At 58.3% G+C, this 27,752-nt stretch overlaps 3 protein-coding genes across 5 annotated transcripts in view; 1 reads left to right on the top strand and 2 right to left on the bottom strand.

Annotated features, from left to right (window-relative positions):
- The window catches only part of LOC130145921 (uncharacterized), a 37,973-nt gene extending 18,134 nt beyond the window's left edge, over window positions 1-19,839 (bottom strand). Inside the window, exons 1-3 of the mRNA XM_056331479.1 lie at window positions 18,343-19,839; window positions 18,040-18,127; window positions 15,762-17,071 (exon numbers count right to left, since the gene is read on the bottom strand). Coding sequence (XP_056187454.1) covers window positions 16,924-17,071; window positions 18,040-18,127; window positions 18,343-19,027 — 921 coding nt within the window. The 5' untranslated portion in view covers window positions 19,028-19,839 and the 3' untranslated portion in view covers window positions 15,762-16,923. The remainder of the gene's footprint in view (window positions 1-15,761; window positions 17,072-18,039; window positions 18,128-18,342) is intronic.
- On the bottom strand, window positions 476-9,722 carry KDF1 (keratinocyte differentiation factor 1). Of its 3 annotated transcripts, none has more exons than XR_008820735.1 (5): window positions 7,652-8,109; window positions 4,470-5,583; window positions 3,448-3,522; window positions 1,810-2,806; window positions 476-998 (listed from the first exon to the last, which is right to left on the bottom strand). XR_008820735.1 is itself a non-coding variant. In XM_056331478.1 (5 exons), the coding sequence occupies exons 3-5, from the start codon at window positions 5,563-5,565 to the stop codon at window positions 2,724-2,726; spliced, it is 1,254 nt and encodes a 417-aa protein (XP_056187453.1). In that variant the 5' UTR covers window positions 5,566-5,583; window positions 7,652-7,821; window positions 8,831-9,722; the 3' UTR covers window positions 476-2,723. The 3 variants fall into 3 exon arrangements, 2 of the variants coding, with proteins under 2 accessions (XP_056187453.1, XP_056187452.1); XM_056331478.1 differs by adding an exon at window positions 8,831-9,722 and having other exon boundaries at window positions 476-2,806; window positions 7,652-7,821; XM_056331477.1 differs by having other exon boundaries at window positions 476-2,806.
- Window positions 12,438-15,765, top strand: TRNP1 (TMF1 regulated nuclear protein 1). Its single transcript, XM_056331481.1, has one exon. It carries the CDS (start codon window positions 14,314-14,316, stop codon window positions 14,818-14,820), a length of 507 nt encoding a protein of 168 aa, XP_056187456.1. The 5' UTR covers window positions 12,438-14,313; the 3' UTR covers window positions 14,821-15,765.
- Window positions 19,840-27,752: the final 7,913 nt, after the last annotated feature.

Raw genomic sequence — 27,752 nt, 5'->3', positions numbered from 1 at the left:
AAGTCACAGGCTCAGAGACCGGAGACCGAGCCAGCCTCTTCCCCTGAGTGGATCCTGCCCCACCACCAGGAACAGCAGATGCTCCAGAGCGATCCTTGCATTTTCTAGCAACAGCTGTCTACATCACAGGGAAAGAGCTGGAAATTCTCCCCTGAGGCTGTTTTTCCAGAGCTCAGTTCCAGCATCACCCCTCAGGGAAGGTCCAGGTTTCCCTGCTGCTGCCCCTGAGGCTCCTTTATTTGCACCCAGCTTCCCCGTGTCCCGTGCACCAACCCAGCACTCAGCCCTCTGAACAAGCCCTCCGAGAATGGGCAAGCACCACCATATAGAGGAAAATATCTTTGTCCACATTCTGCTGGAAAAGCAGGGATCAGCAACTCCCTGCACAAGCCTCCCTGCCTGGCCCAGGCTCCCTCCCCTGAGGGATGCTCTCCTCAAACGGCTGCGAGCAGGAACGTAAAAGACACAGCAAAGGTAAAGACACAACTTTTGCTTTATAAAAAAAGACTGAATCAGACATTTAAGGCCAAGGAGTGCAAAAGAATCCCGTAAGACACCACAGGTGCACCAGCTTCAGGGACCATCAAATTGACAGTCTTCCTCTGAGTGAGTTTTTGGGGTGTTTGGTTTTTTTTGCAAGCTTAATCCACACACATTCACACTTCGTACACAGACTAAACATCAAAAACATACTATTGCATCTGTAATAGCAATTGGCAGCTCTTTGCAAGTCCATCCTCACCCCTCGTCTCCAAAGCTCCAGTGCCCGGACCACAGAGCTACATGTCAGCGTGACCCATGCTGACGCCTCAGTGCACAGGTTGAAGTAAACTTGTCCCAGTACGTATGTACAAATCCATTCAGAAGCAGGAAGCCAAACGGGTCCATCCATACGTGTGGCATTCGGAAGGAGGTGACCACAGTTCCTCTTGGAGTCCCGGCCTGGACTTGCTTCAAGTCTCTTCCTTGCATAAATGGGTTTTTCCACAAACCAACAACTTTAAAAACAAAGTAGGGAGGGGAAACCAAATCCAAGTCTCAGACCCTCCTCTTTTATTTTCGAAATCTCTCTCCCATCAAGTGTCTCAAGGTGTGGTCTCAGTAACGTTTGTGATTTATGAAAGCATGCAATTTACAAAAACAGGCTCCAACAGGGACTTGAACTGTACATTTCAAAGGGCTTTGGCTGGTTAAATAACGCTGACTGCTCATATAGGGAATTAAATCCTTTCCCCCCTACTCAGCTTTTTGAAGAGCAATCACAGGCTATGAAATAAAGGCACATTTCTGTTCAATTAAGGCACAAAAACATGGTCCACACCAACGCACAGGGCCTATTTTGGTTTCCCTCTCCCCAAAAAACCTGGGTGTGTTTATTCTGTGGCTGGTAAATTCAACTAAGCGTGTTTTCTATTCACATCCAAGGGCACTCGAATGTACTCGAAGTCCCATGGCTTCACATATTTACTTTGTGATAAACAACCAAGTGGCAATACCAGTAAGATAGGGCTTCCTCCTGCTGCAATGCTGCAGCCCTCAAGGTCGCCTGGCACGGTGCCCTCAGGGCAGTGACACCACATCTCCTGCTTCTGCCTGGCTGTTAGAGAGGAGCCACGGGAAGGAGAAGGTGCTGAGCACCCACAGGGGAAAGGCAGGACCTATCCGTTCCTCACAGACTCCCTGGAGACATTCCCAGGGGAGGTTTTCCTTTTGAAGCAAGAAACTCCCTTAAAAGTGGCTAGCAGAACAGTCAAACAGCCCAATTCTTAATTACAAAAACTTAAAAATGAACCAACTATTTTTCCTCACCTGTCATAACCCCAGTTCAAGGCTTGCCCAGCAGTCAGCATGGCCCCAAGCGTGCCGGGGAAATGCAGCGGGCTTGGCAGGTGAGGCACGCAAGTCACGGGGCAATGCCTGCAGCTGGTAACACCGCACACCTGCGGCTCACATCAGACTGGCAGTGACTGCAAAGCTGATCCCCATGGGCCGCTCGGGAGGCGAGAGGGGGGCAGCTGTCCAGGCATCCCACCCCTCTGCAGCTGGGCACTACCGTGGGAGACATGCCAAGAGGCCAAAGATTAAAAGAACCACATTACCTGAACCTTCTCCTTACAAGGCAGCAGATGACGACACAGTGCTGTCAGTAGGAAGAAGGCAGATCTGGCTACTGCAAACACCATGGAGAGAGGACTTACATTTTTGGGACCAAGCCAGCCACTTTAAATAGAGATTTGGATCCCTAGAGATCAGGTGCTTGACCTTCACCTCAGCATCAGCACCAACGCAGAGCCACCATCCAGTTACTCCCTACCCAAATTAACTTAGGCAATGCCAGAAAGCAAGAACTGTATACGACAGATCCTCAAAGCAGGGAAAGGGCTGGACCACTCAGGTTGCTGAAGCTAAACGTGAAGTACGGAAATGATAGAGGCACAAGTTATCTGATACTTCCTTGTTCATCTTCTCCTCCCTGGGTACATTCCACCTCCCAAGTTCATTAGTTCCACAGTTCACTTCCTTGATGTTCTATATTGTCCAAAAAAAAAAAAAAAAAAAAATCCAGTGAAATTCAGACAGCGGGAGAAATTTGGCTTCAACAAAGGATCAGGGTAGACTGGGGGTAGGGGGGGAACGTGGCATAGCACACTCCGTCTTGAAAGAGGAGACATCCGATTGCAGCAAAGCCTTGGAACGCCTGCCTGCTGCTTGGGTCCCTTCCCTCAACAATACACCTGAAGCAGAGGTGCCCCAGATGAGTCAGTCTCTGTGTCTTGGAAAGAGGAATCTCTGCTTGTTGGAGAGCCTTGGAGAGGAAAGAGAAGAGATGGTGACATTAGACAACGTGAACTACAGCAGCCGAGCGCCTGCCAGTTAGGCGAGCGACTGCCACAAAAGGGTTTGTGTATCATGAGGGAGGAGAAAGCCACACAAAGCCCACAGGCAGGGAACAACCCCGCCTGTATTGTAGCCGTCTTCTAGGGCAGATCTGTCATTATGCAGGAGAAAACTTGTCTTTTAGCCCTGGGCTGCTCTTTGGAGTGGAGCATGCATGCCGTGAGGATCAGGGCTCAGGGGAAAGCCCGTCACTCTCCTCTGCTTCCCTTCTGCAGTTCCTTTTGTTCCCAGTATAACCCAGCTGTGACCTTAGCCGGTCACAACCCAAAGACAGCCCCAAACTTTGTCAAGACACCCAGAGACTGAAGGCACTCCACACTTGGGTTTCGTTCTTCTTCAGGAGGACCCAGCACCTCAGGCAGCCTTCTGAGCTACCTGCGCTCCCCAGGCTCAACAGAGCTACACCCCTTACGGTCACCTAAGAGGCAGGCGTCAGCTCAACCCCTGCAGCTGGTGAAAACCGCAGGCACGCATAATATGGGAAATTCAGGGCACTCCCCTCATCCCTGTGACACCTCTGCAGCCAAGACCCCCGGCCAGGCACGTTACCTGCACTGCTGTGCCGCCTCATATTCCTGGCTATCACATCTGCTGGTGTTTCTTCCGATATTTGCACGGCCAGATCTGGAACGAAAACCAAGAGGGCCTGAGACAGGGAAGGATGGGCAGCTGTGACTGGGGGGTGAAGACCCCTGTCAGGGAACGCACAGGGCTCTCCTCCAGGAGGCACCACCCCTGGGTAACAGGAGGGGTAGAGTCTGATTCTTCAGATTGCTTCCACCATTGTGTGGGTAAAACGAGCTTTGTAGTCTTTAAACACCAGGAAGCAACAGCAGCCTTACTGCTGAACTGGGAAGCACAACAGCCCCCCAGCTTCCTCCACTCTGTCTGGATGTCTCTTTGCCACCCACACACTGCTTTTCAAGGTCTTGCCACAACAATCCCTCTTACTACCTGCTCTGGAGGGACCTTCAGGCTGCTCCAGAGAAGGAGGAAAGCATCCCTGGAACAGCCACGAGGCACTTAACACGGTGGCAGCAGCCCTTCCCTCCTCCTGGCAGGGGTATGTACTGGCTGCTGCTCACCCACTGAGCAGAGGAAGGCTCAGCACCAGGGAGACACTCTGTCACGGCAGACTAAGGGTGGCATTAGCAAAGAGCACTGGTAGAACACAGGGGTGAGAGCCAGCTTAGTAACTGGACATCCTCCGGCACAAGCCAGCTCATCTGGTCATACCAGTTAAGTTTGACTCACGGCCTTTCTGCCTAGCTTAGAGGTGCAGAGGAAGGCCAGGATCATTGCCGTAGCAGCAGAATAAGCCCTTGTATTGCTCAGTGCAGAGTTCACTGACGGTGAAAGATACACATATCAAGAAAGCCACAGCACAGCGACTGGTGAGACGCAGAGGGCTCCAGTCATAAATAAGGGTCTCCATTCCCACACTCCAGGAAAATCAGCCCAGCCTGAAGACAGGCACCAGCTGTCAGCCCTACTCCATTATCATGTCTCTATGGCTTTGATAAAATAACCCTCTTGTACTGAAGCGGTCACACCAAGGAAGCTGCACGTACCATCCTGGCTGATGACCATGGACTCCAGCATCGTCTCATTACCGCTGTCTGGTGCGTTGCCTCTGCTGGACTTCTCCTCGTGGCTCTGGCTCGCTGGGACAGAAATATGGGGCCGGACCCTGCTTTTCCGGGTGCTGATGCGGATGATGCCTCGGACCAGCCTGCATTCAGCATCCTGCTCGTCCAGGTTGTAGTCCTGAGTTATGCTATTGATGAGGTCTGAGATCTTGTTGGTCTTCTCCAGGAAGACAGTGTCTGACGTGCACTTGGCCAGCTCATCGATCTGGTGGACGCTGAAGAGCTCTGTCAGTTTCTTGAAGATCAGGACATCGATCTCCCTGCTGGACATGGAGCCGTTCAGCTCGCTGATGTCCAGGTCAGACTCGTGGAAGGAATAATACTCCTCTGAACTGCGGTGGCTGCTGGGGAGTGTTGGCTTTTCTATGCTGTTCCTGAAGGGCTTCTCTGGCAGCAGCTCTTTGCAGCATGAATCGGACTCCAAGTGGTGGCTGGCGCTCCTGTTTTGATAGACAGGAATGCCCTTCAGTTTCACATCGGGGTAACTGAAACTGCTACCCATGCTGGACTTTTTGATCTGGTTCCCATTCTTCTCAGTGGGAGAGACGTTGGCAGGGCTGTTGGGCAGTCGCCCATTATAATCTCCGTTCTTTCCATCATCAGTGGAGGTCTCGGTGGGCCCTGGATAGGGGATACAGACACTGCAGTCCTGAAAACAGCCCCCACAGGTCACTATACAACAGAAAACAGCCTTGTATGTGTTCCAGGCCCGAGACAGAGAGAAACAGCAAAAGCTCTGGTTTGGGGGAGCTTCTGCTGTACCAGAAATAAAGGTAATTGTTTCTGCCTCTCTCCCGTTGGAGTCTTTGAGCTCAGCTTTGCGACCTTTCCTGTCCCGCGTCTGTTGGGCTCTGGTGCGGCTCTGTTTGATCTCAGGCGTAGAACCGCTGAACACCTCCAAACTGACATCCGTCTCCTTGGCCGCTCTGGTCTGCAGGGGCACAGCCTCCTGGCAGGACTGGTTCAGCTGGCGGTGGCTGTTCAGGTCCTGGGGGAGTCCCGTTTTCCGGCCCAGCATGGCTCACCGCTCAGGCACCTGGAGAACAAGAAGGTCTCAGGTCAAACCAAGCATCCGTCACGTGTCTCACCTTAGCAAGGCTGTTGATCCACAGAGAAGGTCCTGACATTCCCATTCATTGATTCTCAAATTCAACATTTCAGTCATTTACAGAAATATTTTGCATCTGGACTCATGCTGTCCTCACTTGTCACAGAGAAGGGGAATCCAGCCTGTGCTTCAGGGCTCTCCGACTGCTCTAGCTTTGCTGCTTCCTTTCGGTAGATGCTTGAATCAGAAGAGAGATTTTTTTAAAAGGGCTATTTTTATGACATCACAACCCCTGTAACCTTCCAAAGAGGTTTCCTCAACACAGCTGGAAGACAGAGCAATTAACGAGCGGCAGAGCCATAGGTGCAGCTGGCTGACAGGCTCCAAAGGGAAAAGTATCTTCTTTTAAACAACTTCCCCTTTGCCTTGCATTCCTCAGGATTAAGCTGGGCCCTGACAGTGCTCATCCTGTCAGGGTAAAGCACACCATGCCCAGGAGGGGATGACAAGCAATCAATCATTATGCAAGCTGCCAATTCAGACTGCAGATTATTCAATGTTATTTAAATTAGAGGATTTAGCAATGCCATTACTAACACTGATGAATTTTGCTAGTCATGCTAAGGCCGTGTTATGTTAAAGACTGTCCTATGAAAACTGATGTCTTCATCTGGATTAAAGAAAAGATCTTGTCAGCAAATCGGTCTCAAATCGCGCCTCATGGGAGGAAAACCTTTGCAAAGCCCTACTGCAGAAATCCTACAGCAGGCTATCTGCTCAACTGTTTTTCTTGTTGCCAATGTACTAACACCACTGCCCCAGGTCTGCTCCCAGGAGTAAACTGTTCCTACAGGGTACTACATCGCGCTTTAGCTCCACGGATCCAACAAGCAGAGCCCAGCACATTAAATCTCCCTGTTACGAGGAAAGCTCGGCGATGGCGAGCAAAGTCAGGTCAAGGCTGTCGCTCTCCACTTCTGTTGCTGCCGCTTTTATCCCAGACTACAGTGGGCCCCTAAGTTGTCCACGGTTTCTAAGCTTCTTGGCTAACACTCCTTTCACCCTCCAAGAGATCCTTTTAAATACTAATTAGGCTATTAATAAGCAGTGAGAGCCCAGCCATAGCTTAAGCATTTTTGGACTGTCCCTGCTGCTCTACTGTATACTTTCTATAGGGCACCTCAAGCATGAATAAATAAATCTGTCCTACCTTGTTAAAGCATTGCTGCTTTTTCCCTTTTTTTAAAACAAATAGTAATGTTGCCCCCACAAAGAAACAGGCACAGACTGAAAACCAGGCAGTCACAGCACACCACTGCTTTCCAGGAATATTTTGGCTCCATTTGCTTTTAAAAATTTCTAAGTAGTACATGTCCCAGGAGTTCCCTCTGCACATTCCTGGACAATATGTTAAATACAAAAGTCCCAGACACTCCAGTTTCAGCAGGCAAAGCTCGCTAGCCTCAGCATCAGTGGAGAGTTTTGTTTGCTTGCACTTCAGACAACAGGGGTTTTTTTCCTCAGCTTCACTATTTTTGTAATGCAGTTCAAAATTTAAAAACAAACAGAAAACGTTGGAGCTGATCTAAGCACAGAACTGCTTCCTGCAATGTTTCTCTTAATACTGAGGCCTCACCAAGCGATCTAACACACGCATTGCAGAGCCATGATCGTTTATGTAACAATATACAGTATTCTGAAATTTCAGAGCATCTTTGGCATAGGGAAGGGTATCATCTCAGGAGTAAAGCTCTACAAAAAAAGACTTGCAGGCACAGAGACTGAACCTCTTGCCTGACACTGCACAACCCCCCAGCTGCATCAGGCATCAGAGGCACCTCCGGCCCCGAACACTGAGCTCACCCTCTTCCCATCACATCTCACGTTTCTGCGACCACCAGATCACATGTCTGAAGAGATCCCTGTCAGCACATACAAGCTCCTCGATCCAGCAGCCTCTCTGGCACAACGGACTGGATGGAAACCCGCAGCCAGCTGCTTAACATGGCCATCAACAAAAGCTGGGACTAAAATCCACAGCTGAGCCGATACTCACAGGGTCGCCAGGAGCCGTCTCTGGTCTCAGGCAGGCACCGCGTGTCGATAGCGAAGATCCTTCTAAAGAACTTCTGCATCTGCCTCAGCAGGGCGAGGAGGGATTCACAGTTCGCACGTCCAAGAGTTAGCCGGGGTCTAAGATCTTCATGGTTCAGAGGATAGGATTTCCTTTGAAAGTTTTAAAAAAAAGCTAAATTAAGTTGTGAACCTACTTAACAAAGTCACATGGGGTTGCCAGCGTTGCCATGTCGCCCTCATTAGAAGCTAGGGAGGGCGAAGGGCCCACTTAAACAGGAGCCCGAGGACCTGAACTCAGGATACATTTACAGACAGATAGAAATAAATTCTCTTAAACATCAGGAAGCCCCCAGTTTTCTAAGGCGCCTTGCCAGGAGCCGCAAGCTGCCCCACAAAGCTCCCGGCCTCCTGCCGGCCCCCCTGGGACCCCATCCCCAACCTGATGCACCCCCCGGCCAGAAACACCCCCCGGGGAGCCTCCCTGTGCCCCGGCCCACAGCACCCCCCTGCTGAGGCAGCCCCCCCCCCGCAGATACAGTTCGCCCCTTCCTCACAAACAGGGGGGCCCCCTGCCCACCCCGGCCCCCCTGGGGACGCTGGGTTTTGGGGAGCAGAACCGGCAGCCGAGGGCGCGGGGTTTCCACAGAGCCCCCCCTCCCGTGCTCCCCGCTTTGCTTTCCAGCCCTCGAAGGCCAAGCAGGCCCGGCAGGGCCCAGCCCCCACCCCGGGAGAGCCCCCCGGGGCGGGGGCAGGGCAGGTCCCAGCGCAGCCGGAGGAGAGGACAGAGCGGGGGGGGGGGGGCACAACGGCAGCGCGGGGACAGCTGGTGGCGGGGGGGGGGGGAGGCTGCCCCCAGCCCGGGGGGGGGGCACACGGCCTCGGGGCGCCGCTCTCGGGGTGCGCACGGCGGGGGAGAGGCCGGTCTCAGCGGGGGGCGGCAGCCGGGGCACCCCGGCCTCGGGCGGGGGGGGCCGGGGGGATCCCCGGGGCCGCGGGGGGCAGCGCTCGCCCCTCCCTCCCGGCCGGCCGCGGCCTGCTGCTGCCCCCGGGCCCGGGCCGGGCGGCCCCGACGGGGGAGGGCGGGCCGGGGCGGGGGTCGGGGCCGGGGCGGGGGTCGGGGCCCCCCGGCGGCGCTGCCCCCCCCCCGGCCCGGCGTTACCTGCGAGCCAGGGAGCGGCGCGCGGCCCCGCCTCACCTGGGCCAGGTGAACCACGTGACCCGGCCCGACGGGGCGCCGCGAGGGACAGCAGAGCGCGGCGGGCGGGGCCGCTCCGGCCTGCGCTGCCCGGCCCCGGGTCCCCGGCCCCAGGGACCCTGTCCCCAAAGACTCTGTCCCCAAGGACCCTTGTCCCCCGGGTCCCTGTTCCCAAGGACCCCATCCCTGGGGTCTCCATTCCCAAGGACCCCTGCCCCAAAGGACCTTTGTCCCCCATGTCCCCATTCCCAAGGACCCCATCCCTGGGGTCTCCATCCCCAAGGACCCCTGCCCCTAAGGACCCTTGTCCCTCGTGTCCCCAGCCCCAGGGATCCCATCCTCGGGGTCCCCACCCCCAAGGACCCCTGTCCTAAGGATTCTGCCTCAAAGAATCCCTCAGCCCAAGGATCCTCGTCCCCAAGGGTCTGTGTCCCAAACCATTCCCATCTCTGAGGGTCCTCATCCCCAAGGATCCTTGTTGCTGAGGACCGTCTTCCCTGAGGATATCTATTCCCAGGGTCCTCACCCTTAAGGTCTCCAGCCCCAAAGGCCTCACTTCCCAAGGATCTATGTCACAAAGGATCCCCAAGGATCCTGTCCCAAAGAACCCTCATCCCTGAGGATCTTGTCCCAAAGGATCCCTGTCCTCAAAGATGCCCAGTTCCTAAGGATCCCCATCCCAAAGGATCCCTGTCTCAAGGGCCCTCATCCCCGTGAATTCAGGTTAGGGAGGATCCCTGTCACTAAGGATCCCTGCCCCAGCAGATCCCAAGGGTCCCCATGGCTGCGCCAGACAGCACCCCACTGCTGAGGGACATGAAGGGGCAGGCGTGGCGTGGCTGGCGTGGGGTGGCTGTGTGTGTCCCCTGGGGTCCCACGGGACTTTATAATACAAAACTGCTTTCTGCAGAACATTTCACCTTGAAACATGGTCATTCACTGTCATGCTTGATCTTAATTATCTTTTAAAGTCTAACTGTACTTAAATTACAAAAAACATACAATAAAATTATTTTCCCCTAGCCCGTGCCTCCCTGGGTGCTGCCTGCAGTTCTGGGTGCTCAGCCTGGAGCCAGGAGCCCACTCCCCCAGAATGAACCTTCACCCAGGTCACGGCCAAGTGCTTCAACACCCCCAAAGCCTTTGGCCACCCCTCTGCCCCTTGCAGCCATGGCGGGACCTGGGGCGATTCCCCCCTCTCTGCTCAGCACCCTGTGAAGTGACAACATCGTCCATCCCTCCTCACGCTGGGAACCGTCGTTCCTGCCCCAGTTCCCGTGGGGACCTCGGTGGCACCGGGGGGACACATGCTGCAGCGATGCCCAGCACATGGCAGGCACCGGGGCTGTCAGGCTCAGCCCATCCTCTTCGTTGCCGCTCGGGGATTGAGTGGTTCTTTCCAAAGAGCTGCTGATTCACTTCTGGGGGGTCGGACCCTTCCCCAAAGGTTTGGGGGGAGCCTGGCGGGTGGCGGGGCAGGAGCCCGGTGGGTGGTGGGGCAGGAGCCCGGCGGGTGGCAGCGTGCACTGAGGCTGTGGGGAGCAGCAGCTGCCTGGCTTGGGGGCACCACTGGGTACCTGAGAGGAAACAGGAGAGAGAAAAACCAGTTTAAAGGATGGTGCCGGTGCCAAGAAGCTCAGTCCTTCTCTAAAGGGCACAAAGATGGCATGTATTTATTTAAGCCTCTGGCACGGGAACACCGTACTTCATTCCAGCCGGTGTCATTTCCCTGTTTTCACTTGGATTTAACTCCAAACACTGCCTGGAAACGTGTCGTCTCCTCTGCCAGGTGCCTTGAGCACAGATCCTGGGCACAAACCCTCTCCCGGCGCTGCCCCATCCAGCCTGGCACTTCCAGGATGAGCTGAGCAGCACGGCGTGGCCCCCCGAGTCCAGCACCCCTCGGCTCCTGCCCTTTCCCCATGTCCCAGCACCTCCCAGTGGAGCTGCCGCCTGCCAGGGCTCCAGTCCCGGTCCCAGGCCCCTGATGCCAGCGTTGGGTCTAAGACAGCGGGGCAGGGAGCTGCGTCAGCCCAGGAGTCCTGGGGCTTAAACCTGAAATCCTGATGCAAGATTCCTTCCCTTAAACCAGGCCAGGGAGAGCAGCACCTGGGTCCTCCCCACCCCCCGTAACTGGGACACCTGGGGAAAAAAATTGCGGAGAGACTGAGATGACACTAATATCAATTATTTACTGCCTATAATAAGGCTTCATTTTTCTGGAGCACATCCCAGCACAGGGCTTTAAAGAGACTGAGATAAGAGGCCAGTGCACAGCCCTCGCTACGTCCTCTCACATCCCTGGGGACCGGCACTGGACCAGCTGCGGGATGCAGCACCGTGCCCCATCCCGGCTGTTGGTGCCTCCGCATGCGGCTGCGGAGGGTCGCTGCCGGGGAAGGGAGAACAACGGTCTCAACCGGGCTTTTGCATCAAAGAGGTTTATTCTGAGCGCTGCTAATTTCAGACTCCTCTGCTAAATCATTAATAGCTCGTCAGCCCCAGCAGAGATCCCGCACCAGCACCGGAGGGTTTCTGGGACTCAGGCAGTGCCTTACCCCGAGTGGCAGGAGCATTTCTTCTATTTTTCTATTATTTGCCTTACCAGCCTCTGTTTGCTCATCTACCTGGCTGTGCCATGGCTGGCTGGGACAGCCTGGGGGCACAGCCACTGTGGGGGCCTCAGTGACAGCCTCATCCTCGCTGGCTAATGCCCCAAGCCCATCTGGCCCCTTCTTAATTCTTAAACTCACATCCAGGCACAGCTGTTCCCTGTCTCCATTTCCTTTTCTCACTCTGGACCAGGGACTGCAGCTGGGAAGGTGATAAACAGCACAGACCTGGGGTGTGACCCAAAAATGCAATTATTTTATGAGCAGGTGACCGATGAAGCCAGAGGTCACTCCAACCTCAGCGCTTCTGAGGTTTCACTTTGGGGAACAGGGCAAGCTCACTGCAGGACAAACCCTGGCCCCTTCCCTCTTTGGGGGTAGCTTTGGGGGTCCAGGTTTCACCAAAGCAGAGCAAAAAACCAGAGGGGAGGATGTTCCATTTAATACCTGCCTGTCCCCATAGCTTCTTTGGGTTGCAGGCAGAGGGTTGACACTGCACCTGTGATGGAGCTGCACCCCTCAAATCTCTGAACCCCATTTTATAGCAGCATTTGCATGGGATACACAAAGATGGTTCAGCCTGGACTTCAGCCCTTCCTACAGCCTGAAAGGCAGCCTGCAGAGCTTCAGCAAATGCCGTGACCGTGCCTGACACCGGGCAGCGGGGATGCAGCGGGAGCTGGGGACCAGCAGGGAAGGGACGAGCAGGCAGCGGGGGCCGGGAGCAGTGACGCAGCAGCCTCTGATGCTGCTCAGTGTCTGGCAGACGTGTGGCAGGGCTGGCAAGAGCAGGAATGTGACGTCAAGCACAAAGGATGGGGTATTTTTGCCCCCCTAAGGAAAGCAAAGCTGCCTCCAGCCCACGTGGGACTGGGGTGACATCTACCGCAGGCCTGGACGTGCCTCTGCCTGCAACAGATTTAGGCTGGGGCTTTTTTTTTTTTTTTTTTTTGGATTAGGCTTTTTTTCCTGTCTGGGGGTGGGATGAGACCTTGGCACCCAGTTCCTATCATCCCTTTTATCCTCTGCTACTCTGATGTGAAACACAAGCAGGCTTTACCCGATGCACCTACGTGAAGATGCAGCCGCTGAGCATGACATCCCGGCAGGAGGAACCCCAAAAAACAGGCTCCTTGTGGGGGAGCAAGGTGGCAGCGGCCCCCTCCTGCTCCAGCCCCCTCCCTGTGCCATCTCAGCCCACTCTCAGCTCTATTAATGCTGTCTTAAATGATAATGATGTTGGCAGCGACACTGCAGTGACAGCCATGCAACCAAGGACATGCTGTCCTGGTGCCACCTCCCTTGTACCCCAAGACTGGGACACCCCAGCCACAGCCCCGGGGGGGAGTGGGGGCTTCCCCCTGCCCTTCTTCCTGCCCCAGGCTGGCAGCTGGGCCACCAGTGTCCCCAACCAGCACCAGCAGCTTCTCCCAGGGGCTGCAGACATGAAACCAGCCGTCCCAGTAACCTGTCCCAGTCCAGCCTTTCCCTCAAACCTTCCCAGTAAATCTCTCCAGTATCCTTTCCCAGCCCAGCCTTTCCCAGTAAGCCTCCCCAGCCCAAGCCTTTCCCAATAACTCCTCCAGTAACTTTCTCCCAGTGCAGCTTTTCCAAGTGACCCCCCCTGTAACCCTCTCAGCCTTTCCCATTGATCCCCCCCCCTCCAGTTCTGCATTTCGCAGGGACCCCCCCAGAAGGGAGAATGTTTTTTCTGCACCGCAGACTACTAACGCCACCAGGCCAGTGCCATGCTAGGACATACCCAGACCAGTGCTGTGCCATACTGGGCTATACAGAGGCTGCTACCATGCCGGTGCCATACCAAGTCTGGGGCCGGTGCTGTACTGTGCATAGTGAGCCCAGGGCTGTGTTGGTGCCGGTGCCATGGTGTACTGTGCCGTACTGAGCCCAGGGCTGCGTTGGTGCCGGTGCCATGGTGTACCACCCCAGGGCCATCCTGTACCATACTGAGCCCTGGGCCATGTTGGTGCCAGTGCCATGCTGTACCATTCCATACCAAGCCCAGGGCCATGTTGGTGCCAGTATCGGTGCCATGCCATACTGGGCCTACTGAGCATGGGCCTGTGATGGTGCTGGTAACTGTACCGAGCCATACCCAGCCTGGTGTCATACTGGGCCAATACCAAGCCCAAGCATCCCCTGAATGCCAGTATCATACCAAGCCATACTGAGCCTGGCGTTGTACTGGGCCGTACGGAAGCTGAGCATCCCCCGGTGCCAGTGTCACCCTGGGCCATACCGAGCCCGAGCATCCCCCAGTGCCGGTGTCACCTTGGACCATACCGAACATCCCCAGGTGCTGGTGTCACCCCGGGCCATACTGAGCCTGAGCATCCCCCGGTGCCGATGCCACCCCCACCCCAGGCCATACCAAGCCTGAGCATCCCCCCAGTGCTGGTGTCACCCCGGGCCATACTGAGCCTGAGCATCCCCCGGTGCCGATGCCACCCCCACCCCAGGCCATACCAAGCCCGAGCATCCCCCCAGTGCTGGTGTCACCCCGGGCCATACCGAGCCCGAGCATCCCCTAGTGCCGGTGTCACCTCGGGCCATACCGAGCCCGAGCATCCCCGGGTGCCGGTGTCACCTCGGGCCATACCGAGCATCCCCGGGTGCCGGTGTCACCTCGGGCCATACGGAGCCCGACCGCCCCCCCAGCGCTGTACCGCACCGCCTCGGGGTCGCGCCCCCGCCCCGGGCCGGTGCCGCTGCCGCTGCGGAGCCGCCCCCGGCGGGGCCGAGCCGCCCGCAGCCAGCGCCGCCCCCGGGTATATATAGCGGCCGCGGCGCTGCCCCGCTCCCGTTCCCGTTCCCATGGCGGCGGCGGCGGCAGCTCCGGGCCCGGCTGCCTGCAGCGAGCAGCGCCCCGATCGCGGCGGCCCCAGCAGCAGCAGCACGGGCAGCACCGGCAGCAGCACCGGCGGCGGCGGCGGCGGCAGCGGCAGCCCCGGGTCGGTGGAGCTGGCGGCGGCGCGGCGGCGGCTGGTGGCGGCGGAGGGGCGGCGGCGGGCGGCGGCGGAGCTGGAGGGCCGCGTCCGGCAGGTGCACTGCGCCCTGCGGCACGCCGAGCTGCGCCTGGCCGCCCGCGCCGAGGCCCTGGGCCGGCTGGGGGCCGGCGTGGCCCAGGCGCAGCTGGCGCTGGCGGCGCAGAGCCAACGGCTGCAGAAGGGGCTGCGCCGCCGCCCCCGCCCCCGCCCCGCCGCCCTGCTGGCGGCCGCGCGCGCCCTGCGCAGCTGCGTGCCCTGGGCCCCCGGCCGCGCGCGCGCCCCCGCCGCGACCCCCGCCCGCCGCCTGCCCGCCGCGCCGCGCAGCCCCGCCTAGGGACGGGGGGCACGGGAGGGGGGGCTGGAGGGCGGGAGGGGTCGGGGCCATCTGGGGGACCCCGTGGTGGGGGGCGCCCAGCAGGGTCTGGGGTCTGTTTGAGGGTCCCGGGGAGCCCGATGAGTCGGGGACCGGTGGTCCTGGGGGCATCTGCAGGGGGTGGGGGGTCTGGCAGACCCTGCAGGACCTGGGGGGCCCCATCGTGGGGGGTGCCCAGCAGGGTCTGGGGTCCGTTTGAGGGTCCTGGGGAGTCTGATGAGTCGGGGACCGGTGGGGTTGGGGGTCCCAGCGGGATCTGCAGGGGGTGAGGGGTCTGGCAGACCCTGCAGGATCTGGGGGGCGCCCAGCAGGGTCTGGGCTCCTTTAGAGGGTCCTGGGGAGTCCGATGAGTTGGAGACCAGTGGGTCTGGGGGTCCCGGGAGGATCCTGCAGGGAGTGAGGGCTCTGGGGGACCCTGCAGGATCTGGGGGACCCCATGAGGGGGTGGGGGGGGGGGGGGGCAGTAGGGTCTGGGCTCCTTTAGAGGGTCCTGGGGAGCCTGGTAAGTCAGGGACCGGTGGGTTTGGGGGTCCCGGGGGGATTCTACAGGGTGTGAGGGGTCTGGGGGAACCCAGCAGGGTCTGGGGAATCTGATGGGCTGGGACCTGGCAGGTTTTGGGGTCCCAGAGGAATCCTGCAGGGTCTGGGGGACCCTATGGTGTGGGGACACCCAGCAGGGTCTGGGTGCCTCAGTGCTGGCCTGAAGGGGCTGGTGGGGGAACACCCCATGGGGTCTGGGGTGTTTGGGGTTCCTTAGGAGACCCTGTCAGATTGGGGCGCTCCAGGGGACCCAGCAGGGTCTGGAGACCTTGGGGTGCCCTGAGGAATCTGGGGTGTGTGTGTGTGTGCTTGAAGGACCCTGCAGGGTCGGGGCTCCAGGGGTGTGCAGTGAGCTGGTGGACCGGGTGGGGGGACCCAGCAGGGTCTGGGAACCCCTATAGGGTTGGGAGACCCTGTGGAATCTGGGGTGCACAGAGCCCCCCGGCAGGGTCTGGGGTCCCTGTGGGATCTTGCCAAATCTGGGGGTGTTTGGAATCTGCTGTCAGCACCCCCAGCCCACTCTGGGGTCACCCCCGGGCCAGTGGCAGCAGCTTCAGGGCAGCCACTGTGGGGCAGGGCCCCTTGGCTGCCCGAGCCCCGCTGCCCCCCAGGGTGGGGGGTCCCAGAGACCCTGGGCCAACAGGACAGTGGTGGGACTGTGCCTCATGCTGGGGTTCGGGTGCAGCCTTCACATGCCCCTGTGCCAGCCTCGGGGGGGGGGGGGGGGGCGGAACGAGCAGGCTCGGTGTCACCCCACTGCCACCCCCTGGATGGCGATTTTGGCTCGGGACTGTGCACCCCCGCGGGGGCAGAGAGCAGAAGAGGACTGGTCCTCACCGGAGCGCCGCACACCGGAGCACCGCACCATCTGCCTCCCACCGAGCTGGATTTTGGGGACTGCTTTGATGATTGATGGAGCGGGTGACACTCGAAGCCTCCCGGTGCTTCTAGCAAGAGGCTTTGCCCCCCACCCTCCTCCGCCAATGTCACCCTGCAGCAAAGCCTGTCGCTGTGGGCTCCGGAGAAGGCATGAGGAGGTGAAGGTGGGCTCAGGACAAAGCACCCCTCTCTGGGCAGAAGGGTTGTGCTGTCCCCTGGCACCGCTGTCCCCACCAGCCCTGAGCCGGCCTCGGGATGGAGGGCTCGGACCCGACAGCATCACCTCTTCCCAGCCAGGAGCTGCAGCGGTTCAGCCGGCAAAGCCCCTCACCAGCCTGCTCCTCCACCGGCCACGGCCACCAGCGTCCGCCATCCTCCGGGCCACCAGCGTCCGCCATCCCCCGGGCCACCAGTGTCCTTCAGCCAAGCCACCGACACAGGGTCTTGCTTTGCCGTGCCAAGCTTTCGCAGTGGCTTTCCCTGGAGGCTGCATGAATCCCTCCTTCCTGCCGGAAAACCATAACTCACCCCCCTTATTTATTTTTAATTTAAAAAAAAAAAAAACCCAAACACCTCACACCCACTTGATTTGGGCTGGGGGGTGGGGTGGGGGTGGGGGTTCACTGACTCATGAATGTGCTGCGACTACCTTGGTGTGAGACAGCAGGTCTGTTGTGTAATCCTCGCTTCTCGCCTCTGCGCCGGCTGGTGCTGCTGCCTGTGCTGCCTGCACACGAGCAGAAGTAAACTTTGATATATTTTATTCATTACACGCGGTGTCCTTAAGTGCTGGCTGAAATATAACCAAGAGGGTGATTAGAATGGGGATTAGCAAATAAGCCCTGGTAATGGCATGTAATTAATACCAGAGTGGATTGCTCTGATTATTGACTTCTTCCCTCCTCCAAATGTGTGGGGATGTGGAAGATGCGTTGGGAACTGCCGGTAGCGGAGTGTCCCTGTGGGTGTCTGGGGTCTGCCAGGCACCACAGCTGGATGGACACACACACACACATGTACAGACATGGTCTATCCTGAAAAATTTGTACAAGGTCACAAAGAAGGCACAACTTGCACGTGAGTGCCTGCAGAAAATGGGTGGCGGAGAAATATTTGAGCTACCAGCGTGACTTTACTAAGGTCATGTGCTGGGGAGGGTTGGAACTTTCTCCTATTAATCCTTGTTTTCAAACAATTATTTTTGGGTTTGTGTTACTCGGTGTGGAGCTCACAGATGCTCTGATGCTCCCTACCTCCTTGATGTTCCCTAATTTCTGCCCTTTCACTAAATTGCTGCCTGCTGGATTTTTTTTCCATGCGTGCACAGCCGTAATCCCAACCAGGAGGTGATTCCCCAAGCCGGGTGAGGAGTTTGCTACTAATAGCAGCTTACAGGTCTCAGCCAGGAGAAGGGACACGTTATCTCTCCCAAGCTTTCAATTAATAGTATGAAATGCACAGCTTGGGCTTAAATCCCTTGCTTTTTTCCCCTCCCTGGTGATTATTTGCAAATCAGCTTTTGACCTGATTAGAGCAGAACCTACTTAAAGGAACTGCAGGGAAAGACCTTAAAAAAAAAATATGAATCAACTTCATTAAACCAGTAAGACCAAAATCACGGAAAATCCTTTGATGCAGTGGTTCCTCCCTACCCTTTGGTCTCGGCGAGCTTACAGTCTTGTCACACTTTGTGTTTCTGCAGTATCTTTAGCTGGAACACCACATCCATTCCAATTCACAAGCTTATTCCCATTTTCCTACCAGATGGAGGAGGCTGATGTGGTCAGCGAGGCCAGGAGGGTCGGTGGAAGGGCAAGGAGGAGATCCCAGGTCTCCTCACAGCTCCATCCTGCAAAAAAGTGCACCTTTAGCTGAAATAAGGATACCTGCCCACTCTGGAATATGGTACTTGGGATCTCAAGGGGTGGGGAAAGGCAGTTAGGGTCGCCCCATCTCCCAGGGTGGTGTGTGGGGAGGGCAGTCATGGACACATCTGGGACCTGGGTTTCAGAGTGGAGGAGTAACAGCAGCTCCCCAGGCTGCTGCTGCAGTGAGAAGTGGTACCTTTCCACGAAAAAGAGTAAAAAGACAATAAAAGCTGGTGCCAGAGTCCCGTTACATGGTGGCTGCTCATGGCTGGGATGACGCCCTCGTGGGATTGCATCTGCTGCATGGGAGCAGCCATTGCCTCCTGCATCCGGATGAGTCCCTGGGCCGCGGTTTTGGGCAACGTCTCCGCAGGTAAAGCACCATCCAGTGACTCCTGCAGCAGCTCCTGCAAGATGCTCCCGCTCCCCAGCCTGCCAGGGCTCTCCGAAGCTGCTGCAGCGAGCCCAGTCCCCAAGTTCCAGGCTGCCAACACGGCTGTGCTGGTACCCACGCATCCAGGTGGCTCTCTGGGTGGACAAGCTGGTCCAGCCACCAGCCAGGAGCCCCCTGCAATGCCAGGTGGGCATCCTGGGTTAGCTTGGTGGGTGACCTGGCCCCATGCCCCCCTCCACACCCCGTACAGCACAGGAGCCCTGTGCCACCCCCAGCCGATGCTGTCACGGGACTGCTCGTGCGTGCTGGAGACAGCAGCAAAGTCTTGCTGGAGGGTCCTGGGCCTGTTTGGGGGCGGATTTGGGGGGAAAACCCACATCACCTCCTGTGTAAGGTCAGAGGGAAAACGGAGCAGAAGCCGGATCCTCTGGTGCCTGCTGTTGGGAGCATCCCTGCATCCCCTGCCCAGGAGCACGGGGCTTTGCATAACCCCGCTCGCCTTCCTGCCCCCCTGCCAGCAACAGCGTTACATAAATGGCACTGACACTTGTTGGTTTTATGAGATTATTTTGGTACAGACTTTCTGGGAAAAAATAAAACTAATGTGGCGTGTTAAAACCTAAACCCAGCTTCTCTCCTTTCCACCGATAATTCCTTTTGGGCTCGTTGCTATTGAGTGTGTTGGTGTGCAGCGGGTGCCAGGGAGGGTACCAGGGGTGCAGGCACCGATGGTCCCCAGGGCTGAAATGCCTCTGAGGGGCTGGCGTGAGAGGGATGGAGGGGGGACACAGAGGGGCCGGGCGAGAGGGATGGAGTAGGGGGACACAGAGGGGCCGGGCGAGAAAGATGGAGTGGGGGGACACAGAGGGACAGGGCAAGAGGGACGGCGGGGGGGACACACACAGAGGCAGGGCGAGAGGGATGGGGGGGGTGACAGGGACAGAGCGAGAGGGATGGGGACACACACAGGGACAGGGCAAGAGGGACGGGGGGGGGACACACAGGCATGGAAAGGGGGACAGAGGGGGGACACAGGCAGGGCAAGAGGGATGAGGTGAGAGCGATGGGAGGGGGGAAAGGGACGGGGCGAGAGCGATGGGAGGGGGTACAGGGACACCCCCGAAGCTCCCCGGGCCAGCTCGCAGGGCGCGGGTGGCCGCCGGCGCGCGCAGCCGCTCCCTGACGCAGCCGCAAGGGGGCGCTGCAGGAAGCGCCTTCGGCGGCGGCTGCCCGGGCGGCTGGGGCGCGGAGCCCGGCCCGGGTGTCCCCCGCGGGGTGCCCAGCCAAGCCTGGCCTCCCCCCCGGCCTCCCCCCAGCTCTGCTCTGCCCTGCCCTGCAGCACCCCCAGCTCCCCCCAGCATCCCCCCAGCTCTGCTCTCTCCCTCGAGCATCCACCTAACTCTGCCCTCTCCCTGCAGCACCCCCCAGCTCTCCCCACCATCCCCCCAAGCTCTGCCCTCTCTCCCCAGCATCCCCCCCAGCTCTCCCCTCCTCACAGCCCAGGTTTCCCTGCACAGAGCTGTATTAACACTTCGATAACATTTTCTCCAGCCCTCCTCCTTTGTCTTCCTGGGACACCCCGGTCTCCATTTCATGCCCTCCTCCTCCTTCTGCTTTACTCATTTAAGAGGTCATTACAGCCTTAATTAGCCACAGAAGGTGGGAATTGCCCTCCTGGCCCCTGCTCTGCCCCTTCCAGCAGCTGAGCCCAGCCTGGCCCCCTGCCCCCCCCGCCTGCTGGTGGGGCTGAGGGTGCCCACCACGCTGGGACTTTGGCCTTTTTCTGTCCTAAGGGCAGAGCAGCCCTGCCTGGGGTGGTGGTGGGGTCTGCAGGGGCTGGGAACACCCCGGGCATGGGCTTGGCTCCTTTTGAGCCCATGGGCATTTCCAGCTTCCCCCAGCATCAGCCCTGGGGCCAGGCACCCTTGTGCTTCTGCCCCTTGTTCAGATGTGCTGAGGAATGCTACTAAATCCCCCCTCTCGGTTCATCCCCCCATGCCTGCCCAGACCCCCCACTGACACTCTGCAACCCCCCTGGGGACAAGGAGTCAGTGTGGGATTTGCAGCTGACCCATCCCTTGGGTGAAGAGCAGCGGAGCTGGGGGATGCTGCCTGGGGCCATTTGGGTGACAAAGGTGGGCACTCCTTGTCCCCACCACCCCATCTCCCCCTGCCCCAGCACCCCCAGCCCGGTGCAGCCTGACCCTATGTCCTCATCCGGGGTCTTGCCCTGGCTCCGTTGGGCTTCCAGGTCTTGGGAGCCTGTTCCCGCTGCCCTGCGCTCGCCTCACTGTGCTAAGTGCCTCTTGGTCCACTTCTCTCTTCCCCGCTAAAGCTCTTTAACTCACTGATCTGGTTAAACCTCAGCAATCAGTTTGTTTTGCCCTGCAAGTTAATGTGCCTAATTCCTGCCCGCCTTCTCCTGATGCCCAGCCTGCAGAGTCCCTGTGCCCAGGCAGCCATGGGCATGGTCACATTGCCTGTCCTGGGTGGTTTTGACCACGGCAGCGCCACGTGGAGTGAGATCCCAGGCAAATCCCTTGGTTGGTCCTGTCTCAGCCCCAGGGAATGAGTGGCAGCGTGTGGCACAGGCAGGATGGTGCCCAGTGTCCCCAGCTCCGCACAGGCAGAAGCAGCCCTGGCAACAAGATGCAGCCAGAGGTGAGCTGGGGATGCTGCAGAGCTGGGTAGCTTTGGACCAGGATGCAAAGCCATGCCATGGGGTCCATGTGAGCCTGATGGGTCCCCCAGCATGAGGCTGACTGGCCACTGTTCTCAGGGTCCTGCCCCATGCGCTCCACTCCCTGGAAGAACTGGGATGAGGCTCGGCTGTGGTGCCCCTCCTTGGCACAGCTGCCCCATGGTGTCCCCTCCTCCCAGTTTTTCTGCTCTTGGGTGGAGAAGAGCAGCAGAAAGTGGCTTCTTCAGCCTCATCCCCTCCCCACGCCCCTTTTAGATATTTAGGTGTTGAGAAAGGTTTTCTCCAGGTATTTGAACCCTTTCTTAAGGGAATAATTCAAGGGAAACTGGGTAATTAACCCTGCCATTTGTGGGCTTGGGGCTGTGGTTTCTCATGGCCTTTCTCCTTCCAGGAACGCCAGGCTAGAGGAGGCCATTGAGCAACAGCTGGGACTGTCCAAGCGGTGATTTTCCAGGGTTCAAATATCTCTGCCTCCTGCCTCTGTCCCAGGCTTGGCTGAAGTGCCCTGCGAGCCCCCCGTCGCGGAGTGGCGTCTCTATTTTCAGCCCTGGCTGCCCTAATCCGATCACACGCCTCTGCCTGCACCGCAGCCGGCTCCTTCCCAAAGCCCACAGGTGCTTTATGTTACCTGCTCCAGCAGGATCCAGCATCTTCTCCAAGAGCTCTGTTTTCAAAGGAGGGGACTTTTCCTCCTGCTCCTCTCCAGAGCTGATGCCGAGCATCCCAGGACCTGCACAAGCCCCTTCCCTACAGCACCGGGGTTTCCCTACACCCACAGCAGCCAAATCCCGGTGGCAAGCCCTTGGAAGGGTGATGGAGAGAGGGCTGCACCCCAAAATAGCTATACAACATGTACAGCAAAGGGCAAGGTGTGGGCAAGTGGTTTCACCTTGCTCCTCGTCCCATCTCATGAACAGCAGGTCTGGAGGAGGCAGGAACAGGTTCCCCCTGCGACCCCTCATATATATAAAAATAGAGAGACATAAAATGTAATATGTGTATATATCAAAACCAACACCCCACCCTGCAGTAGGGATACACAGAGAGGAGACACCAAGGGAAACACCCCCCCCCCACCCTGCCGCGTGTTTCATTTGGCTGTCCCTGCTAATCCTCAGCAATCCGACGTGACGGGAGACCTGTAACCTGATCACAGTTCATTAAGGGGTTTAAAGAGATTAATTGTCAAAAGCACCAGTTATTGCTTGCAGCACACACACACACACACACACACACACACACACGGCCTGTTGCCTCCCCCGGGAGGACCCAGAGGTCCCTGGACTCTGCACGCTGGTGTGCCCACCAGGATCTCCTAAAATTGCAGTGGCATAATCCTCAGTACTAATGATTTTGGGGTTCCCCTTCCAGCAGTGGGGGAGCAGAGGCAGCTCTGGGTTTTCACCTGCGAGATGGTGGCATGTCCCAGTTCCTGCATGTCCTGTGCTGGTGTGTGTCTGCGAAACAGGTGCCATCCTGACCTGGGCATCCATGAGCTGGGGCTTGCACGCTGCTGTGACTCCAGGAGGTGAGGATTTAAGGAAAAAAATGCCCCAAACTTTTCCAGGGCTCTGTTGTTTGCAGGCAGGTTTGTTCAACCAGCAAAACTCATTTGGCAGAGCTAAAACAGGATGGGGTTTTGGGACTTGAGCGATCCCAGCACAGGGGCACACGGTGCTGGTCCTGCTGCCCAGCCTCCTGCGAAGGACTGAGCTCCTGGAGCCCCATGAGTGTGCAACGGCAGAGCCGAGTGGCTTTGCCATGCCACAGGAATAGAGAAGGAAGGAATGAAGGGAGGGAAAGGAAAGGAAAGCAGCCCACAGCCCTCGTTTTTCTTCCCTCTCGCATGCCTGCGGGGTGGTGGACCCACAGACCAGCGAACTCATCCCTATGGGATGCTATGGGATGGCTGGCGCCAGGAATCCCAGCCTCTCCGGATGGAAATAATGCCTGGGCAGGGTGCTGGGCCCACCACCCCATGCGGGACCCCCAAGCACCATGAGGCATGGAGACCCAGCATTATCCCGAGGGTGGATCAGCCCAACGCCTGCCCCGCTGAGCGGCCAGGCTGACGCTGAGGACTATATCGGTCGGTGACAGGCAGGAAAGGAATCCGCCGAGGGAAGCCAAGCGCAGGCTCCTCTCGGCTCTCCCCATCGCCTCGCCTCTTATGGAGAGGAGCAGGAGGGAAGAGGGGCCGGGAGCAGCTCCCGTTATGGAGAAGCCCTGGGAAAGCCCTGGCTCGCACTGGCACCCAGCGGGGCCCCAGCAGCCTCCAGCCTCCCCGGCAGGACAAGCAGGGACAACATGCTTGGGACATGCTGTAATCCATGGGGACAGCCCTGAGACATGGCTTGAAGCTGCTGGACCCCGGTGGGACGGGGGGTCCTGCCCTCGCTGCCGCCAGCTGGAGAGGTGGTTTGCCCCCCGGAGATGGACTAATTGCCCCCAGGTTTTAGGCAGCTGCCAGGTGTGCCAGGAGCTCCCCGTGCAATAAAGCACGCAGGGATTTAAGAACCAGCAGGACCACAGGCAGGGCTGACACCTTTCCATTATAGCTGATGCCTCCTGGAGAGGAGGAGGAGGAGAAGGAGGAGGAAGAGCTTACACCAGGCATTGGTGACTTGGCTGGGAGCAGCCAGGCCATTAACCTGGCCTCATCCCAGGGCTTTCTGTGCTCCTAATACCCAATTAGCACTGACCGCTGACGCTCAGGGGTCAGCCACTCTCTGCCAAGGCACGAGCAAAAGGTCTGGTGGGTGTCAGGGGGTACTCAGTGCCACTGGGGGCCCTGACAGGTTGGGGCCTTTTGCATGGGCTCATTCCCCAGTTCCTGTATTGTTTCCAAGAAAAACTGGGCGGATAGGGAGTGCACCACTCCCAGCACCCGGGCCTGGGAAATGGCTGCGGTGAGGGAGCAGCGTCAGACCTGTGTCATTGCCCCAGCGGTGTCAGGGCAGGAGGGATTTTTTGTCCTCGGCTGCTGTCTGAGGGCTGCCGGATCATCTCACTCCACACGAGATAGGAAAAGATGCTTGGAGGTAGTGCAGCCATAGGGAAAAGTCTCAAGATGTGAAGCCGGGAGAGGCTAAATGGCAGGTGGGAACAACCCAAGGACAGCGTTGCCATGATGGGGGCGAGGGGCTGGGGGCGGTTTGGGGTGGGCTGCATGGCACAGCCGCATCATGGCCAATGGCACCAGCGAGGAAGGGTATCCAGCATCTGATGTGCAATGTCCCACTCTACCACCAGCTTGGTGCTGCCACTGCGCAATGCTGCTCAGCTTCACACGTGGAGGGATCTGGGGGTAGATTTGGGGTCCTTGGGGACCACGGGAGCTTTGAGCATCTTCGGTACAGGTGGCAGGGCAGAGCCCCGGCAAGGCCAGGCACCGGTACAGCCCGGGTCTGCCCTGAATGCCCCTGCCCTGGTGCCCAGCGGGGTTTTCCAGGGCCAGCCAAGAGCGGTGCCCCTTTGCCAGGGTGCAAATTAAAAGCCTCTTTGTGCAAACCTGAAGAGCATAAAGAGGCTCGAAACCTGGGCAGCTCAGCAAAACGACAGGTCAGGGCACGGCTGAACCCCCACAGACACAGCCCCGCTCTCCGGGAACCTCCCCCCCTGGAGCCGGGGAAGCAAATGCTCCTGCTCTTTCCCACGTGTTATTGTGCTGTGCAAATATTTGCTTTGGAAAGCGCTGCCTTGCCCCGAGCCCTGCAGCCAAGGCCAGCCCCGGCAGGGAGGCTGCTTGCACCAGGCACCAGGGATGCATCCTGCTCAAATGCAAATCCATGCTCTTTACTGGAGGGAAACAACTGGCCCGGAGCTGACCCCATGCTCCAGGGATGGAGCATCCAACAGGGACTCAGGACCTTCCTTGGAGCGGGGTGGGGAGATGCTCTCACAGCCCATGGAGCTTGTGGGCTCTGGCAGGGGGACCCTTCTTCTCCAGCCCCTCTCAGTCACCTCCACAGCAGGGAAATCACCCAGGGAAGGGGGCAGTGGGACTGGAGGGGAGGTCAGCACCCCATTCCACAGCATCCGGGGGTGCCAGGAGCATGGGAGACCATGTGGGGTGCTCAGGGGTACAGGGTGTCTGTGCTGGGCTTGGAGCCCCCCAGAATCCTAGAAGATGGGCTGGCAATACACCTGCAGGGGGGATAGCCCTGGGAATCTCTGGGGCGCTGCTTGAAGCTCTTGGAGGGAAATCCCAGCCCTTTCCTGCTGTTTTTCAATGTCCATTTGCTCCTAGAAATGCACTTTTGGCTGGTGGGCAGCAGGAGAGGACTTTGTGGTGGGAGCTGGGCACGGCTGGGGGGGCTTCAGGGCAGGAATTTGGGGCAGGGACCCCTGTGGCGGCAGCGTTCCTGGCTCTGCCTGCGCTCCCCAGCCCTGGCCTCCGCTGCCGGGAGCCCAGCAGCCCTCGGTCTGGGACACTGGCCTTTGTTTCAGAGAATAAAGTTAGCGCTGTTACTCAGCCTGTCGCTATTCCAGCAATTCCTGCCTCCATTTTCACTCGGCAGCGGGGAAGCATTCCTGCCTGGGGGCTGCCAAGAAAAATACGCACCGGAGGGACTGGGACAGGGACTGGCAGCACCATGGTGGCAGGGATGGCTGTGGGACCGCAGCTCCCCCGGGATGGGCATCTCACCCTGGCTGTGAGGTGGTGCCTGTCTTGCATCCCGTCAGAGCCCATTCCCAGCACGGGACACCAGTCACCCATCCCATCAATGTGACGGGTGGCTTGTGGTCCTTTGGTGATCAAACAGCAACCGGAGCACACGAGGACAAGGCGTGTCACCTCTGGTGTGGCCCAGAGGTCAAGTGTTATCGCCGAGTGCCACCAATTTCCATGGAAAGTTTTGCTGATGCCAGCAGGGCTCCTCCAGCCGCAGCCACATGGAGCCACAGTGGTTTTTTCCTGCTTGTTTTCTGCCCTTTACCTGGTGATAGGCAAAGCCAACAGCCTGTTGCTGGTGTCCCCCTGTCCCCAGGGACCTGCCAAGTCCTCGTGTGACTCTCAACTATCGCCCCGAGTGGAAAAAGGCAGCTGCCCTGATAACCCCTCTCTGAGGGGCAAAACAACCATCCTGAGCAAAAGCTGTGGCCTCTGCCAGCTCCCACGTGCTGGCTACTGACCGGCTGCCCGTGGCCACCAGGGTGTGTGGGCAGGGGCTGCGGGCAGGGGCTGCGGGCAGGGGCTGGGCAGGGCTGCGGATGATGCTGCGGTTGAGCTGCGGGGGCTGCAGTGAAATCGTAGTCTGGCTTTGCTGGCAAAAAGGACGTGGGAGCTTCCAGAGGCTGCAGTCTGCCGGGCTGGGGGGCTCGGCCGCAGGTTGCCTTGTCATGGCTGAGGACATCCAGCCTGTCTGCGGCAATTCCTCTTTCAGTTCTCGCTGTCGGGAGGATGGATGGTGTCTTGAAACTGAAACCCACCAGTGGTGGTGGCACCAGCACCCTCATCCTGCATCCATCCCTTCTCCTGCATGGGGGGAACCCTGATGGGGAGATTGAGGTACTACTAACCCCTGTCCTGGCCAGCACCTCCTGCCCACGCTGGGCTGGGGCTGTAGGACACATGGAGACTTGTGAGAGCCAAGAGCGGGTCCTTCTCCATCCTTTTTTGGGGGATGGACCTCTCCCCTCCTCACCCTCTCACCCCAGGGGGATGCTGGCATTGCATCCTCACCCCTTCCTCTGTAAATCCCTGGAGAACAGACCCCCTGGCACGTGCACAGTCCTAAAACCCACTGAAAATCCTTGTGAGCACCAGGACCCAACAGCTTTCATCTGGCCGACCAAGGACTCAGCCCAGGGCAGCACACCCGCAGCTGGGGCTCCGCGCTACAATGCCCAACCCGGGAACAAAGGGAGGCTGGAGGACGGGAACGTCCCTTCCCAGCCCCAGGGACATTAAACAAACCCCAAGAGACCATTCTCCCTTTGTCAGCCCCACAGGTCACCCGAGGTTTGATCTACAGCCCAGCACGGCAGATGGAAAAATTCCCGGCGAGGGTTTTGGATCAGGTCCCTGCCATTTTCTTCTGGCTGGGGAGCTGCCGGCAAAGCTGCCGGGGCGCCGCGTGCTGCGGTGCGAACCCCAGCAAGCCCTGCCTGTCCTTTTGAAGCCCCTCTGAAGTGGATGGAAGGGTTGTTTTTTTCCCACTCCCCCCCTTTCTGAAAGCTTTTAAGTCCTTCCTATGTCTGAGGATAAAAGTTTGAAGTATCGCTGCTGAACCACAGGCGTGCTCATCAGCTCAAAGCCTGGAAACATCCTAAATTTAAGTCCAAGCTGCACCGTGGGCTCCCAGGGCCACAACCCTCCAAGCCCTCATCACCCGCTCCGCTTTCAGCTCGGGATTTTAGCCCAAAACCCCGCTTGCTGCCAAAATTCCAGCCAAAGTGAAGCTGTATTCCCACTGGAAAAGAGCTGCAGTGCCCAAGGGTCCAGCTGAGCCCGGGACACGCAGGGATCTGTATGGGGGAGGAATAGCCACATTATTTTCCTCCTACC

The sequence above is a fragment of the Falco biarmicus genome, chromosome 3 (genome assembly GCF_023638135.1).
Source record: "Falco biarmicus isolate bFalBia1 chromosome 3, bFalBia1.pri, whole genome shotgun sequence".
Lineage (NCBI taxonomy): Eukaryota > Metazoa > Chordata > Aves > Falconiformes > Falconidae > Falco > Falco biarmicus.
This window is presented reverse-complemented; position numbering and strand designations above follow the sequence as displayed.